Here is a 15,375-nt window from a genome sequence, read left to right on the forward strand (position 1 = left end):
TGGTATTCATTTATTCTTCCAACAACACATGAATATTTATTACTATTAATTGCTACTAGACTAAGGGTGTCAATGTATTAGTAGAAAACTTAAAGATGCAAACATTGTGCAAATTTTAAGACTGTTCCCGAATTGTTTTCCTGCCTATATTATAGGCAACAGGAAGTCTATATTTTTCATTTTTCTATGCACGCGTTTGTTAGTATTATTTTTTTGTAGTTTCTACTTTTCTGTAGGTCTTTTTCTACGTTTCTTTTTTTTCTTTTTTTGGAGTTGCGAAGGCAAATTATACAAGGGAGGTAGATGTAACAAACGATACGCGAGATGTAATCCGAACAGCGAGCGATACGCTTGTGTGGTTTGAATCTGGTTTGATCGTAATTCCCGGAACGGCGCGAAACGATTCATTCACGGAGATTGCAAAAAGTTTCCTTTTTTTCTCTCTCCCCATTTTTTTTTCCGGGGATGGGACGAGTAGCGAGTTCGAAACGCGACGCTTTCACAGGTGTAATTGCACGTTCTGTAACGCGAGCCCAGCTTTCGTGCGCGGCTTTTGTAACGCTGCGCGAAAATTTTTTTCGCACCGGCATGTCCATTTTTATTTTTGGCCCGCTGACGTATCGGAAATTTGCTTGTAACGCGGCCGGGAACGCGACGTCGGAATGTAAAAAGGTATTTGCCTCGGTCGCCGTTCGTTCGTTCAAATAAATCTATTGGAAGGTTTTACGTTCGGTGAAAATTAATGGAATGTACTCGTGTTCTATGGGGTTAATATTGACGTTACTGATAAAACGCTGGTCCCTTCCATCAGATCTAAATTCGTTTTTTACTACAATCCCGGTGAAACATGCATACATACTTCATTTATATTGTTATAGGTTTTCGAATCATTAGCTTTGAATCTGCTTGAAGTTTTTCAATTTTTACAGTATAATAACAACGTTGAGATTCATTGAAGATTACCTGTTCTTAAGATCTTTCCATTTCAATGCAAATAAAAACTTCCATCACCAATTTCTTGAGAAACATTCGATATTTTTTCCTGTACGTGTTTGTACTTTTAAATTTCTCGCAGACGCATAGACATTCGCAGTATTCTAGCCATCTTATACTTTATCAAATATTCCTATAAAAAATTCCTAACACAGTCTTCCGTATTATACCACCGAAATATTAAAAAACAAAAGGAAAAAAAAAGGACAACCAGCGGACTTATATAAGATTACGACGAAGAGACTTTCGTTGCTCAAAAACTCGACGGTATCTCGTTTCCCGCAGAAGACGAACATACAGCAGCTGAAAGAGGAGATACGGGAGAAGCTGCCGGAAACAACGACGGAGGGTAATGGCGGTACGTCGATAACCGGAACGAATTCGACCGGCACGAGCACATTAAGGCACCGCAAAAACAGGCCGGCCCCACAGCCACCCCAGCGACCCAGTTCGCATAATGGGGCGATCTCGGCACCGGAACAACTCGAGATCAGGGCACCGTCGGAGCTGCTGCTCGGCGTTCCGTCCACCCTGAAGACGCAGTGGAGGCACCAGCCAAAAGCTCTAGTCACCGGCTGCGTCACGTACGTCGCCAACGTAAGTCTAATTGCTTCCGTGTTCCATTCCTATCTTCTGCTTTTTCTCTTTTTCTTTGGCATCTTACTAAGTATTTTACATACCCTTGCTACGTCTATCTTGAATAGAACTATTCTTTACAGAGAGCCAAATGTTCTTAATGTGGATCCACATAGTGGATCTATTCATAGTTTCTATCGATTGTTTATTCTTTGAGCTATTTATTACGTAAATGTATGTTTTTTTTTTTTTTATTAAGGTTACGAACGAGTTTCTTTGTATTAGTGTATTGGAAATATTGGGATTCTTGGTTGATTGTTTGTATTTGATTAATTGCTTTTTGGTCTTGTTAAAATTTTGGAGTGGAGAATAATTTTACATTAGTTTTTATATGGACTTTAATCATAAAACTGATTGTCACGATTCAAATTCACGATTTCATTCAGAAATTCTAGAATCGCTTGCGGCAGAAATCTGTTTATACAATTCTGCTTTCCACGATATTGGATAAAAAAAAAATCATAATAGCTATGAAAACGAGAACACGTCATGTTGGTATAGTAATTGGACTCCATAATTCTATCCTCTCGTTCAAACGCACTGCACGGTTCTTGAATAACGAGTACGTCGTGTGATGTCAGTCAGATACTCTTGACAACGCCTCAAGGTGAAGGCTATTACCATAATTACCGCGTGGGTGTAACTAACATTTCATTCAGAGCATTATCTTGCATGGCGTAACGCTCAACACAATGAACGAGCATTTAACGCTTTCTTCCTTCGGGGAATCATGTTGTCCAGCGTAATAGATTTCTATTTCCTTCGATATACGAAGTTGCAAATATTACGTAACAATCTGACGCTGTTTAAGATATTAGTAACACTTTTCTAAGTAATTCTATAACTCGTAATAATAATAAAAGATATTGGTAAATAATAAATGTTGAAAAATGGTGAACGCAATCAGAGATTTTGAAGTTGAGCGACGTTTTAAAGGAAGCAGCTTTTAAATATTTGTGGTTCTAGACATACGATCTTCTTTCTGTTCTAAAATCGTACAGTATCTGGGTTCCACCGTGGTGAAGGAGTTACGTGGTACCGAATCAACAAAGAAGTCGATACAGAAGCTAAAGAAAACGTGTCGCGAACCAAGAGTCACCCCTGACATTACTTTGGCGATTTCTTTTCGTGGCGTGCGGTTCCTCAACACGGTGACCAATGTAAGATATTTTTAAAACGAAAGAAAAGACTTCGAACGTTAATCCTTTGTAATGCATAATATCTTACGATAATTTTGATGTCAATCATTTGATTACAAATTGATAATCATGTTCTTTCAACTTTACTTTTTAAAGCTAAGCTTTCTGACTCTTCCTTAAATATTTGATAACTTTCTATTGATTTTTCTTTGAAATAAAGTTAAGCGAATTTCGATTAATCGGGAAGCTGTAATACAGCGAGGTATAAGTAAGGAAGACAATCTCGTGCATTTATGGAATTTGTGTCGCGTTGAAAGGGATTAACGTTGAACCGTAATACGATTACCGTGTCTACATTTGTATTTGGAATGATGGGAATCGATAGGAGCCGATTTGCGAGCACGAAATTCGCAACATTCACTGCGCCTGCCAGGATGCCGACGATCTCACGCATTTCGCCTACATCACCAAGGACCACGCCAGCCGTACGCATTTCTGCCACGTTTTCTGCGTGCCAACGATGGTAAGTCTATTTTCTTTCTTGTTTCTAGATATTTATATGAAACTTTATTATAGTGAGGATTGGTATTCAGGGAATATTAGATTTCATAGTTTTATATCTTGACTAAAATCAAAAGTCTAACATATCGTAGACAGTGTTCAGATATATTTTGACATTGTGAAATTAATTATAATAATCGATTATGTATTTAAGTAATTTTCAAGTATATAGTTAGAAATTTTATAAAAGTAAACAGCATGTACTATAATATACCGCTATAAGATACTAGGAAAATTAACAGTCAACAGGAACGTCTAATTCCAAATTCTTCTACGTCATTCTTTTATCACATTGACTAGGTGAATAATGTAATCATTCACCTTCATCTACCAACTCCATCGTTCCTAAATCTCTTTCCTTCACCCAAAAAAGAATCTACGAAGCGAGGCATGCGTGTTTCAGGACCAAGCAACGGAGGTGATCCTAACCCTAGGCCAGGCGTTCGAGGTGGCCTACCAAATGGCCTTGCGTGACAAACTCGGTAGTCACACGGTGCGATCTCAATCGGCCAATCAACTGACGACTTTCTCAAAATCTGCATCGAAAATGCCAATGTCTCCAGATTCTGCGCTGGACACCGGCCGTGAATCGCACAGCCAGCCTTCGGCCGCTATCCCCATTGTGAATTCAATGAACCCAAAACCAAAACCCCGTTCTAAGTCGTCCATCCCTAACCCTATAGTGCAGTCCACGATGATCAATCCGATGCAAGACGCAAACTCGAACTCGAGTTCTTTCTCTAGCGGCACCGTGAACTATAGTTCCAGCTCGAACTCAGCGACCAGTCCCAGCACGAACTCCGTGAGCAGCTCGAATTCGAACACGAACACGAACCAAACTGCAAAGCCGCTAGTCACGCACGGTAGGTCCCATTCGGTGAACGACATCAAAGTGAACGGGAACCAGTTGAAATTGGCGCCAGCACCGGTCGATGACATCGGAATAGGCGTGAAAGACCTGAAGCCAGGCTCCAGGGCACCTATAGCTCTGTCAGAAGAACTATAAGGGGAATAAGGTTCTCCGTTACTATTTCGATACTCATTACTGTTCGTCCGAGAGATTAGGTCGAAACGCTTGACGATCTTTGACCGTTAGCTCGTGGGAAAAGTGTAGGGATGTCGCTTTCGAGACACGAGTTTGATACAAGGGGTTGTTCTTTAATACAACGGACATAAGGATGTATGGTGAACTTTAAGGAATTTGAGAAGCGTTTTAGAGTTTTTTGGAACATTAGGACGATTGTTCTTAATGAAAAACTAAAGGTTATTAATTGCGAATGTGAAACAGATCATCGTACTGATTGACCTTTGCATCTGAATACTATATGAAATTTTGTAAGATCATTGGGACTAATATCGTAAAATCCAATTGGGACTTTGATATTCGACTGAGAGGTCGGATTATACTTGAATTGTTCGATTAACCTTCGTAGACATTGTATGACACACGCGAAATAGTACTCGACTAGGTGTTCGCGGTGTCTTTTTATCTCTCGAATTTTTGCAGTAGCATTCTAGACAGACGTTATGACGGGTATCGACAATTTGAATGGTTGTGTCATTCCAAAGAGAATGATAGAGGGGTTTGATGACAACTCAGGTAAGTAAGAGACGATTGTCGAATTATTTTGCCAAATTCTTGATCGACCATGAAACGGCGACGCTGTGATTTTCTACATCGAGGGCATTAACGAACCGACAAAACACGTTTAGAAGACAACCGTGTGCTCATCTTTTACATATTTTATTCACGTCCATACAACGACAAAATTGAAAAAGGGAAAAGAAGATACAAAGCAACGAATTGAGAAGATTGTTTCATTGTATCTCGTTGGACGGAACGTGTATATCGTCAACAGTATTATTTGATTGAAACGAAGCTCTTCGCCACAGAATAGACGTTTTCTAGATCTTACACTCGATGTTTTGTCGATAAGGAAGAGCGTGACTAACGTTACATCGACGTCTCGCCTAAAATAATTTTAAACGAACTAGAAAAACCGAGAAAAAATGTTGACAAAAGGACGTGATTTTTTTAAAGGTTTCATTTCAAAGATTCCTTCTGCACATGAAACGTTATATTGCATTTAAAAATGGAACATTTACACACATATAAACATTCCCATGTCGAAAGGACGTACAGGTGAGTTGACAAATTTGCGAATGCTCAATTTTGATCGCGTACAATCAAATTAAAAAAAAAAAAAAAAAAAAGAAAAATCGACTGATGAGACTCAGAGGCTGAATCGTTTTCGCTTTGAACTGTGGCTGATTGACGTCACGATGGATTCGTTTCTTCCATGAAATCGTCACCCTCGTTCGAGGTGCCACCGTTTTTTCGACGTTCTCATCACCCAAGACTGACAGTCCTTATTTCGTTTCGCATTTTTCACGTTTCTCAGCATTTACGTATAAAGTATGTACAATGTACACATGCATGTACACAACAACATAAATTGCACGTATTAATTATCGTAAAACAAAAAAGAAGTAGAAAAAAAAAAAGGCGAAGATTCACTTCGTGCGAATTGACGTGTATCTATCGAGTGCTATTTGGACGAACCTCGCGATTAGGAAACGAATATTATACCACGAAACGGTACCAAATATCTATCTATTGTATATTTAAATACTCCACAGAATTCCCTCGAAAACCCTACATTTAATATAAGTCGATTTTCAAGTTTCCAAGTTGCTACGATTGTAAGGAACGTACTACAATCACATTCGAGCGTGGCTGACCAATTCAGCTTTGAGCACTAAAGACGACTCGAATTGATTCAAAGATGTGTCAATAGTAGAGTACTAATATCGATTGAACAGCAAGTAGCATCTCACGTATGTGGGCTCCGTTCCTGAAACGGAGCAGGCCTAACTGACCTCGTATGTAGTTGTGGAATCGTAGTGATAAATCGTGAGCGTATAATTGCCCATCACGAACCGTCTCTGGGAAGTCGGGAAAGATAAAAGCGTGCGGTAGCTCGAGAAAATTGTCGAGACGTCAAACAAATGACGTCTGGTTGTGTACACAACGGGTAGATTGATTCGTAGCGAAAACCAAAGATTGCATGTTTGTATATAAAGCACGCACGATATTAATCGAACGAGAACATGGCGATATTAATCGCGATATTAAGCTAGAGAGCAATGAGAGACGGAGCGAAGTGGAGTGAAATCCATTTTAGGGTGATACGAAGAGAATATATTATACACGGTCACAGACAAGTGGAACACGAGAAACTGCCAAATAACACACCACCATAAACACGTGGCTATACGCACACTTTGTATTCATCACATTTAAAATGATAGTTAGCTCTATTCATAATGTATATGTATATATATTAACGCTTAATCCTGCATGTATATATATATACACATATTCATACGTACAGGATTAAGCGTTTAAGGTGTTGCGATAGAGGTGAACGAGGTCCGTGGACGACGTGATACAGTAACAGTAATTTGAATGTGGAATAAAATTAGGTGGATGCTCCACCTTTCGTAAGTTCGTACATTCGCGAACTGTAGCGCAGCTATTGTAGAATTGTAGAAAATCGAAATAGAGAGCATGCTTCGTCGATGTGTGTGTCGATAAATTCGAGGAAATCTCGAGAAGAAGCATTATTGGAAAAAAGTCGATATGAAATCGATCGGAGGGGTTATTCGTGTTGGCTTTGGTTATTAGTGTTGTTCGATTGTAATAAAATGAGCGGTAAATCGGATATTAAGATTGGATAATTGGTAATTGTTTGGATAATATGGTTATGTGAAAAAATACATAAATGAAACGAAAGAAGGAAAAAATAATATGTACGTACTTAGACTATTATTGATGGCACTATTATTTGATAACGAAATCAATAAATTTTGTAGTGTCGTAAATTACGACAGAATAGTTGACGAAAACGTAGTACTGCGTTAGAGTGCAGTATTAATACAGGAAAATTTGAATGCTACGTAGTTGATAGTCGTATTATCGATCGATAGAGTGTTTCTCGACCAAGTTTTGACGTTTATGAGTAAAACGTACGTACTACGCGTTTCGAACATTTTAACGAACTATCTTTATCGACAAGCGTACCAAAATGTCCTTTCGTAGATTTGTACTTTCGTAAAATTTTCCTTGCTTTCTTCTTTTTTTTTTTTATAAAAATTGCGTAGAGTGATTCGTATAAAGTAACATGGAAAATTATTTTCTGCATGATACCATTTAAAACATTTTACATAGAATTCTCTTTCTGTTGTTCCTATGGATTCTTCGTAATATACGCTCAAACGTTCGATATCATATTTGTCAATGAAAAGTGTTTTAAACGCTTTGTTATGCATTTATCAGATCGTAGAAATAACAACCATTTACTAATTCAAAAAAGCACGAGAAAAGACCAACCCATTCTTAACTTTACACGAATCACTACATACATTTCAAATTTCTCGTCAAGAATTTTCTTCATCGCACAATCACATGACTCGCGACTTGAAACAACACTCATTTCGTCCATCAACGAACAATACAGTTTGTAGCCGATGCAATCTTTCAAGTGCCAACAATGGAGCCCCATTTGTATCCAATAAATCCAACGTCGATGTAACTTCGGGATTCCGAAGTTAGACCGGCCTGGTGTCAGCCGAAGAGAAAAAATTCCGACGGACGCATACGCGCGTTCGACAAGGTGTACATAACATACATCGAACACTTGGTAGCTATCTTGTTTTTTGCTATACTGTAAATTTAACCTATCCACACGTGTTCAAAGGGGAATCTTTCGTTCCGTTCCGCCGTGAACACGGACGCAATAGATAGTCGCACGAGATAATTTATTTCCTTCTTGCGCAGAGGACGGACCGGCAATCTCCTACGAAAGAGGCATCTATCATAGCGTAAACTTTTAAGTATTTATATATATATATATTAAAAAAACAAAAAAACAGTAATAAAACATTAAACGAGTAAACGTTAGCTGTATACACTATATACGACTATACATAGGACGAGTGGTATCGGCAATGAGTTTTTTTTAAGGAACTCAGACTCATGCCAATCGCGCGAAGAAAACTCATTCACGGACCAAGAAACGATAAAAACGGGAGAGAAAAACAGGAGAGAAAAAAAAGTAAATGATTAATTGACAAGGGGAGACGATATGTATTTGCTCGTAAACTATTAATAGTATTTCAGGAAAAATAAAAGGAGATATTAGACACAGCTGTCGAGAGAGGAATTTTTAGGTCGACTTTCTTTCTCGTGAATGACGTGGTGCGACGATGATTTCGTCGTGTCGATTATTTAGATCGAATTTCAGGTATCAGGTGTACGTGTACATAGGTGTATGGTAAAACTAGAGCGTGCTACAGCGATCACCGTGAATCAGTTCAGTGAATCAACGATACCAAAGAGACAGTCGAAGCAATTTCCTAATTGTACATTAGACGACTATGTGTGATTAAAGTGACATACTGATTATTCCTGTGAACTTTTGTTGTTTCTGCCGCTCACTTCCGTTTGATTGACCTACGCCTTGGCATCCTACGGGGTTTCCGCGGAATGGATTCTTGCGGTTTACACCGTTCGAAGTTTTTAGACGTAAACAAATTGTTGAAGTTGTGAAAAATTTAATATCACAACTTGGTATCTGTTTATTATCAATGATCGTTCGAATAGTCGACTGAAATTTGAAAATCAATCGGCAAAATCTTGAAGGATCTCAGAATGATTCATTGCAAAGATATTTCACAGGGACATTCTAACGATAGTTCTATAAATTAGCAATAAAGTGCAATACAAATATTGAGAGCGCAGAGTGTACATATCGATTACCTAGTCAGAAACTCTCAGAACGTGTTTCAAGGCACAAATAAAGTAATCCAATATTCGTCGAGATTCTGTAAATACACTAAATTTGTCATTCGTCGGACTACCTCTTACTCATAGGTATAATACTTATTTGATTTAAACATCTTCGCAATATGAATTCTGAACTTGAAGAATTTGAAATTTCTACATATTTTGCTTACGTTTAAAAACTTCAAACGATACGCACAAGGTGGTGCATTGATTAATCGCTTCGGTATCTTTTATCGAATTTACGCTCCAAAAAATATAACGATAGTGTTGTCAAGAAAATGTTAAGATAGTCGAGCTAAATATACTTTACGTCCTTTTCTCTTGACTTTTATAATACATACTTGACGTAATAATACATACAGGGTGATCGAAAGGATGAAACAATTTAGAAGCGTATAGTATTTGTTAAGATACGTTTAATCAATTTAAGTCTGCATGTTTGTTTCTTAATAACAGTTTAATTATTCTATGTTGTTTATATTGATGTTTAATCATTCTATTAATACTAGCATTATTTTATTATTAATAATAGTAATACGTAATACGTTCACAAGGCCAATTTTACGAGACATGTGACAGCTAACAAAAACAGAAATAAGACGCATTAGTTAATCTTTTTCACACTAAAGTACCCACTTCGATTACATTCTATTTTAATTTATTTAAATTTCATAAATACAATACAAACGATATCTTCCATATGACAACTCTTTTACATTCAACATTAAAGGGTTCGACAATTATTTTGTCAAAATAAGTGGATAATTAAATTACTTACTTAGTTAGATGTCACTTAAATAAAAACTCCAACGAAATCATCACGATTTTCATTAAATTAAAGCAAATACCATATGCCCAAAAATTGTTCGATCCTGTTTATCACTCAGTCCATATAACTCATCTTACTTATTCATCACTTAACTTTTGCATATGTTGAATTACTCCCATAGAGGATGGTGTTCGCATTTTTCACCTTAATACAGAGTTTCGAGCGTGAGAGAACACACGTGTGTCGAGCAGGATCGCGTTGATTAAGCACGCGAAAACGCGATGTCATTAACGCGGCGCTTATCTCAAATCGCATCAATTTGCGAGGTGAATCTGCGCGATTCGCCTCAGCTTGGAGGTTTCACGCGAGAAAAACATGAGCCTTGAAACGTCTCGTTAACACCCTCCTCCTCGCGTTAATTATGCGAACGTCATGGCGCTTCGAATTTATAATATCCGCCACATTATTTCGCTAGTCTATCGATCGCATAATAATTATTATTACAATGATTTTGTTGAATAAGCGAGCTTAGATCTTATTTATGAACCTTTAGCTAGTTAATAATAGGTTCGAATATTGTAAATAGTTGTAACGTAATACGATTGGAATTTTGAATGAAATTTTATTCAATCATGTATTATCTTTGAAATAAGCTTTCGAATGAAGTTTTAGTCAATTATGTATTGTGTTATTTTTTAAATGAATTTTTGAATGAATCTTTAGTCGAGCATGTATCGTATTATCTTTGAAATTAATGTTTGAATGAAGTTTTAGTCAATGGTGTGTCTATTTTCAAAATGGATATTTAGAATTTGTTGACAGAAAAGGGAAGATATTGTTATATTTATTTTTTAGTCGTATCATGAATTTAGTAGTAATTATATAATAATTATAATAATAATTTACATATACATATACATATATATATATAAGTATACATATAAGCTTGAATACGCAGATACACTTTCCTATATTTATTGTCTTCCTTTCTACCAATGATATTTCACTCCCAACGTAAAAATAAGTACTTTAGAATAGAATTTACAAACGCTTTTGTGTCTTTCATGAGATCTTTCAACTATACATATAATAACTTTTTCATTAGATCAACTCGTGAACTGATTCCGGTGAAAGCGTCCATATCTTTCCTAGGATCCTTGTATAGTTATTATACTAAAGGTTCGAATGAAATTCTTCAAATCTTGCTCCGTGCACATTGCAATTTAAATATTTTCTTCGCACGATTAACAAAGCGTATTCGTAAGATTCGTGCTTCTATTTTCAAGATTTCGAAGATATTACGCGATTGGCTACTTTTTATCGTAATCCTGTTTATTGTTGCAGAAAATCGTCGAATGAAACTTGAATCTTTGATTCTTGGACGCTTTTCTTCCGTTCATTGACCGTAGCATGTAATACTTTTAATATTTCGAAGTCACCAATGCATCGAAACTTCTGTGTTCAATGCTTTTACGAATGCATAATTATCTTCGTTCCCATAGTAACGTTGTTCGGTAGCAGCTTAAGCATCTTTCGATTTTTGATTATCCAATTAAAAATTCTGAGCTTTATTTTTGGAAGTGTCTATTGACTGGTCGCTATAACATCATTATCAACATCGTTATTGGTAAAATTAACATTGCATCGATCGCCATTGATAGAATCTACGTTACATTCATCATTATCGGTGGAATCAATGGTACATCGATCATTATTGGTAAGATCAGCGTTGCGTTCATAATTATCGATAGAATTAATGGCTGCAACCATCGCCATTTGTAGAATCAACATTGCATCCATCATCATTGATAGAACGAGTGATGTATCGATCGTCATTGGTAGAGTCGACGATGCGTCCATCGTTATCTATAGAACGAACAAATATTACCATCGATCATCATTGATGATATCGATATTGCATCTCTCATTGGAATTCATCAGTAGAATCTACGATGTATTAACCATCGTTGGTACAACCAACATCGCATCTATTATCGTCGGTAGAGTTAATGGTATATTGACCATTATTCGTAGAATCAACGTTGTCGTCATTACCGAAATACGTTGATAGAATCAGCGATGTAATCGATCGTCATTGGTAGAAACGTTGATGGATCGCTTGATTAAAATCCACTAACCATTCTTGCGATAACATGTCGATGGTTATCCAAGTTCCTCCATTTCTAAAATAATAATTTAAACTCAAATACACTCTTCAGATTGCATTATTATTTTATGATAACAGGAATCAAACTGCGTTCATTTCGACTTTCTGATCGATCCATAAAATGTAAATTCATTATGAAATAATCTATAAATAATTAATAAGCTATAAAATAAAATATGACACTTGCAACGATACGATGATCGAGGTCAATTTTGATCACCATTTTCGTAACGCAATTCGCGTGCTCGTTGTTCTAGCAGCTTCTGATGGACTTTGTATTCATAGGATCTCTATCCTCAGAGAATTTTCATCTTCCAATCGAGTTCCAGAATGTCTTTGCGTTTCGCTTTCATAGCAGAATAATAGAAACGAACATTTCGAACGATGTCTGTACATATAACCGGATAACGAGAGTGTGTAAAATAAAGACATAGTAGAGTTTAGATGTGTGTAACGGTAGAATTATTGGCGATGAAATAGGACAGACATGAAAACGAAAGGTTGTCGAAAGAACGATCATGGATCGTTCGATCTATAGATATTGTACTCTTTAACTCTTTTTGCGTCGATGTTTCTCTCCTAGTTCTTGCGATTTCTTCCCTTATTGTGATTAGCCTTCATCGAGAGATTCGATCTTTACTTTGCACAGAATATATTTGTCGCGTTGACTGTCTCGTCGAATTAAATATCAATAAAATATATCCAGAAGATCGATGTATTTAAAGCAATTGAGAAATTGTTTGGTAAATTATGGTACAATTACGTAGGCTTATATACATTGTACCAAAGAATTATATGAAAATATAAGTGTAAAAATTGAAATTTGTGTAGCATACGATAGATGTACTGATTAACTGTGAAATGACATGACAGTCAACGTGTCAATGATATAATATATGCACAAGATATCTATTAAATATGATTGTAGATATTGCGACGATCGAATGAAACTTCGTATCGCCACGCGATGCAATAAAATTGCGTTAAATCAAAGATTTCGTACGAGCTTCTTTAATGTTCTTTCAATTGAGAATTAATATTGAAATAAATACAATTTATATTAAATTAAATTAGGCTGGATCGATAAAGTATACGTTTTCAATTTGATATCGATGCGATATTCGAATTTTAATGTTACTTTGAATTTTTCGTACTATGTACCTTCGTTTTAATAAACGTTACTTTCAATAGATATTAAGTGTAACTACCAATTAAGGATTGATACATACGCGTGGCAGCGTTTCCCTATTACCTCACGAATCGATTGTAAACGATTGTCCTCGCTACTTTGTATACTGTGCTGTACCTTTTATTCTAGTTACCGATCCTATCCACAAACTCGTTTAGCGCCTCTACTACTCGAGACACTTTTCAATTCTGAAACGTCTTTCTGTATATCTATTATATAATCGCATGATTGTTCACACGTCACGCAATTCGATTTCAATTTCATCGAACCATATTCGTATATGTACACTCTCGTTCACAAGTATCACGACATTCATTGGTCTCATACAAAAGATTTGTATTTGTTTTCCAGTTCGTTGTCTCAAATTTTGTATTCGTTGTTTTCGAGAAAATCAGATTTGAAAATGTCGAGTACACATGCACTTGGCGAACTTGCGACTGAATAAGAATAAGAGAATGATTTTTAAAATAAAAATAAGTTGAGGATGTAAAGCAAAATTTTGTTCGCTCGAGGGATCGATTTCGAGAAAATCGACTTTGAGATAAGACTCGTTGAGACATCATCGACAGCCATGTCGGGTCAAGGGTCGCGTGCACTTCAATTTTCGAACTCGATTTTCTCGGGAACTAAACATCGAATGAAAAAACATTACTCCTTTTTGCATGCAGAATAATTTATTCTCCAATCGAAAAGGAAGTTTGCTGAGACAATGTGTATAGAAAAAGCTATTATATTATGCATATACATTAAACATCGAACGTACTGGATTCTGTACGAAATTTAATATTTCAAAGATGATAAGTTTTAAAGATTTTAGTAACTTCTTCTGTGTTTTGTAAGTATCGTGGATTTTACTGCAAGTGTGTTCTTATACTTATAAACGAGGGTGTACATGAAAGACAACCACTTTCGAACGTTTCGGTAGACGGAGAACCGGAATCCGTGGATATTCGAATTTTTTCACGGTTCAACCAACGGAACGATTCTCGAAAAACGAAAGGCAGTTCGACTATGTATTCCGGTCCAGCTATTCGATGGATCCTTTTTCTCCCTTCTACACGCGTTCGCATGGCTGTCGATTTCGAAACAATGCCACTGTTGAGCGACGCGAACGAATTACTATTTCGGAGACGTTACTATCAATTTTCCCCGCGTTACTCTGTCCCTTTCTCCCTCGCTCTATGGACAAAACAAAAACAGAACAAAGAAAAAAATTGTTGAAAAAAATGAATAAAAAGAGAGAAGACAAGAAAAAATATGGGACAGCGCTTGATCGTCGTGCAATTCGAGAGGATGACTCGTAGTGATAATAAAAGAGATAGATGTATTCGCTGATGAATCGCGCGCCACGAGTTTTTCTCTCTCGTCGTCGATGCCTTTCTTGGTTCTTTCTTTTCACCTTTTTTTTTTTTTTTTTTTCAAAATAAGGCGTTGGAAGAAGGAGAATTTTAAAAGGAAAGGTTTCCTTTTGTGTCCTTCCTTCTTGAGATTTCTGCGATTGGAAAGAAGTTTGAAACGCGTGGACGACGAGGATAAATGCTCGAGGTGCGTGACGACTGTGCAAGAGAACGTACAAATTGAAAAGAAGAAGGGTAGTGGTGAATGATCAGTGTCTTTTGAAATCAAAAGAGTACTTGTACGGAAGCTATTTGCCGAGAATGCCATAATATAAACGCGCTATTTTGTACCGAGCAGCCTGATTAGACGCAAGAAAAAAAAAAAAAAATACTTCCTACGTTCTTGGACACATTATATTTATTATTGTTCATGTTTATTAGAATGATATATATATGAGACAGAGATTATTCCCTGGATATCTATATATATATAACGCCTTGAAGGAATAAAACGGATAATTTACGGGAGAACTGTGTGTCTTTCCTTCAATTACCCATCTCTATTTTGTTCTTCAATGCTTCAATTATTATTAAATTATTATTTAATATCGATATCTTGCACATTGTGACGTATATTCCAACTGGGATCAGTAAACGTATTATGAAATTCAGTATCAGTTTCTTCAAAAGTTCCTATGTATCTAATAAAATTAAATCAGTATAAACATTTTTAACT

General features: G+C 36.5%; 1 protein-coding gene across 2 annotated transcripts in view; it reads left to right on the forward strand.

Moving 5' to 3' along the window:
* The window catches only part of LOC139987772 (ankyrin repeat and SAM domain-containing protein 1A), an 83,398-nt gene extending 68,228 nt beyond the window's left edge, over nt 1-15,170 (forward strand). Inside the window, exons 15-18 of one of the 2 annotated variants that reach the window (XM_072004404.1) lie at nt 1,279-1,590; nt 2,631-2,789; nt 3,154-3,291; nt 3,733-15,170. In XM_072004404.1, coding sequence (XP_071860505.1) covers nt 1,279-1,590; nt 2,631-2,789; nt 3,154-3,291; nt 3,733-4,335 — 1,212 coding nt within the window. In that variant the 3' untranslated portion in view covers nt 4,336-15,170. The remainder of the gene's footprint in view (nt 1-1,278; nt 1,591-2,630; nt 2,790-3,153; nt 3,292-3,732) is intronic. The other variant, XM_072004412.1, reaches the window with a different exon arrangement.
* Nucleotides 15,171-15,375: the final 205 nt, after the last annotated feature.

This window comes from Bombus fervidus, chromosome 1 (assembly GCF_041682495.2).
Source record: "Bombus fervidus isolate BK054 chromosome 1, iyBomFerv1, whole genome shotgun sequence".
In the NCBI taxonomy this organism is placed as follows: domain Eukaryota; kingdom Metazoa; phylum Arthropoda; class Insecta; order Hymenoptera; family Apidae; genus Bombus; species Bombus fervidus.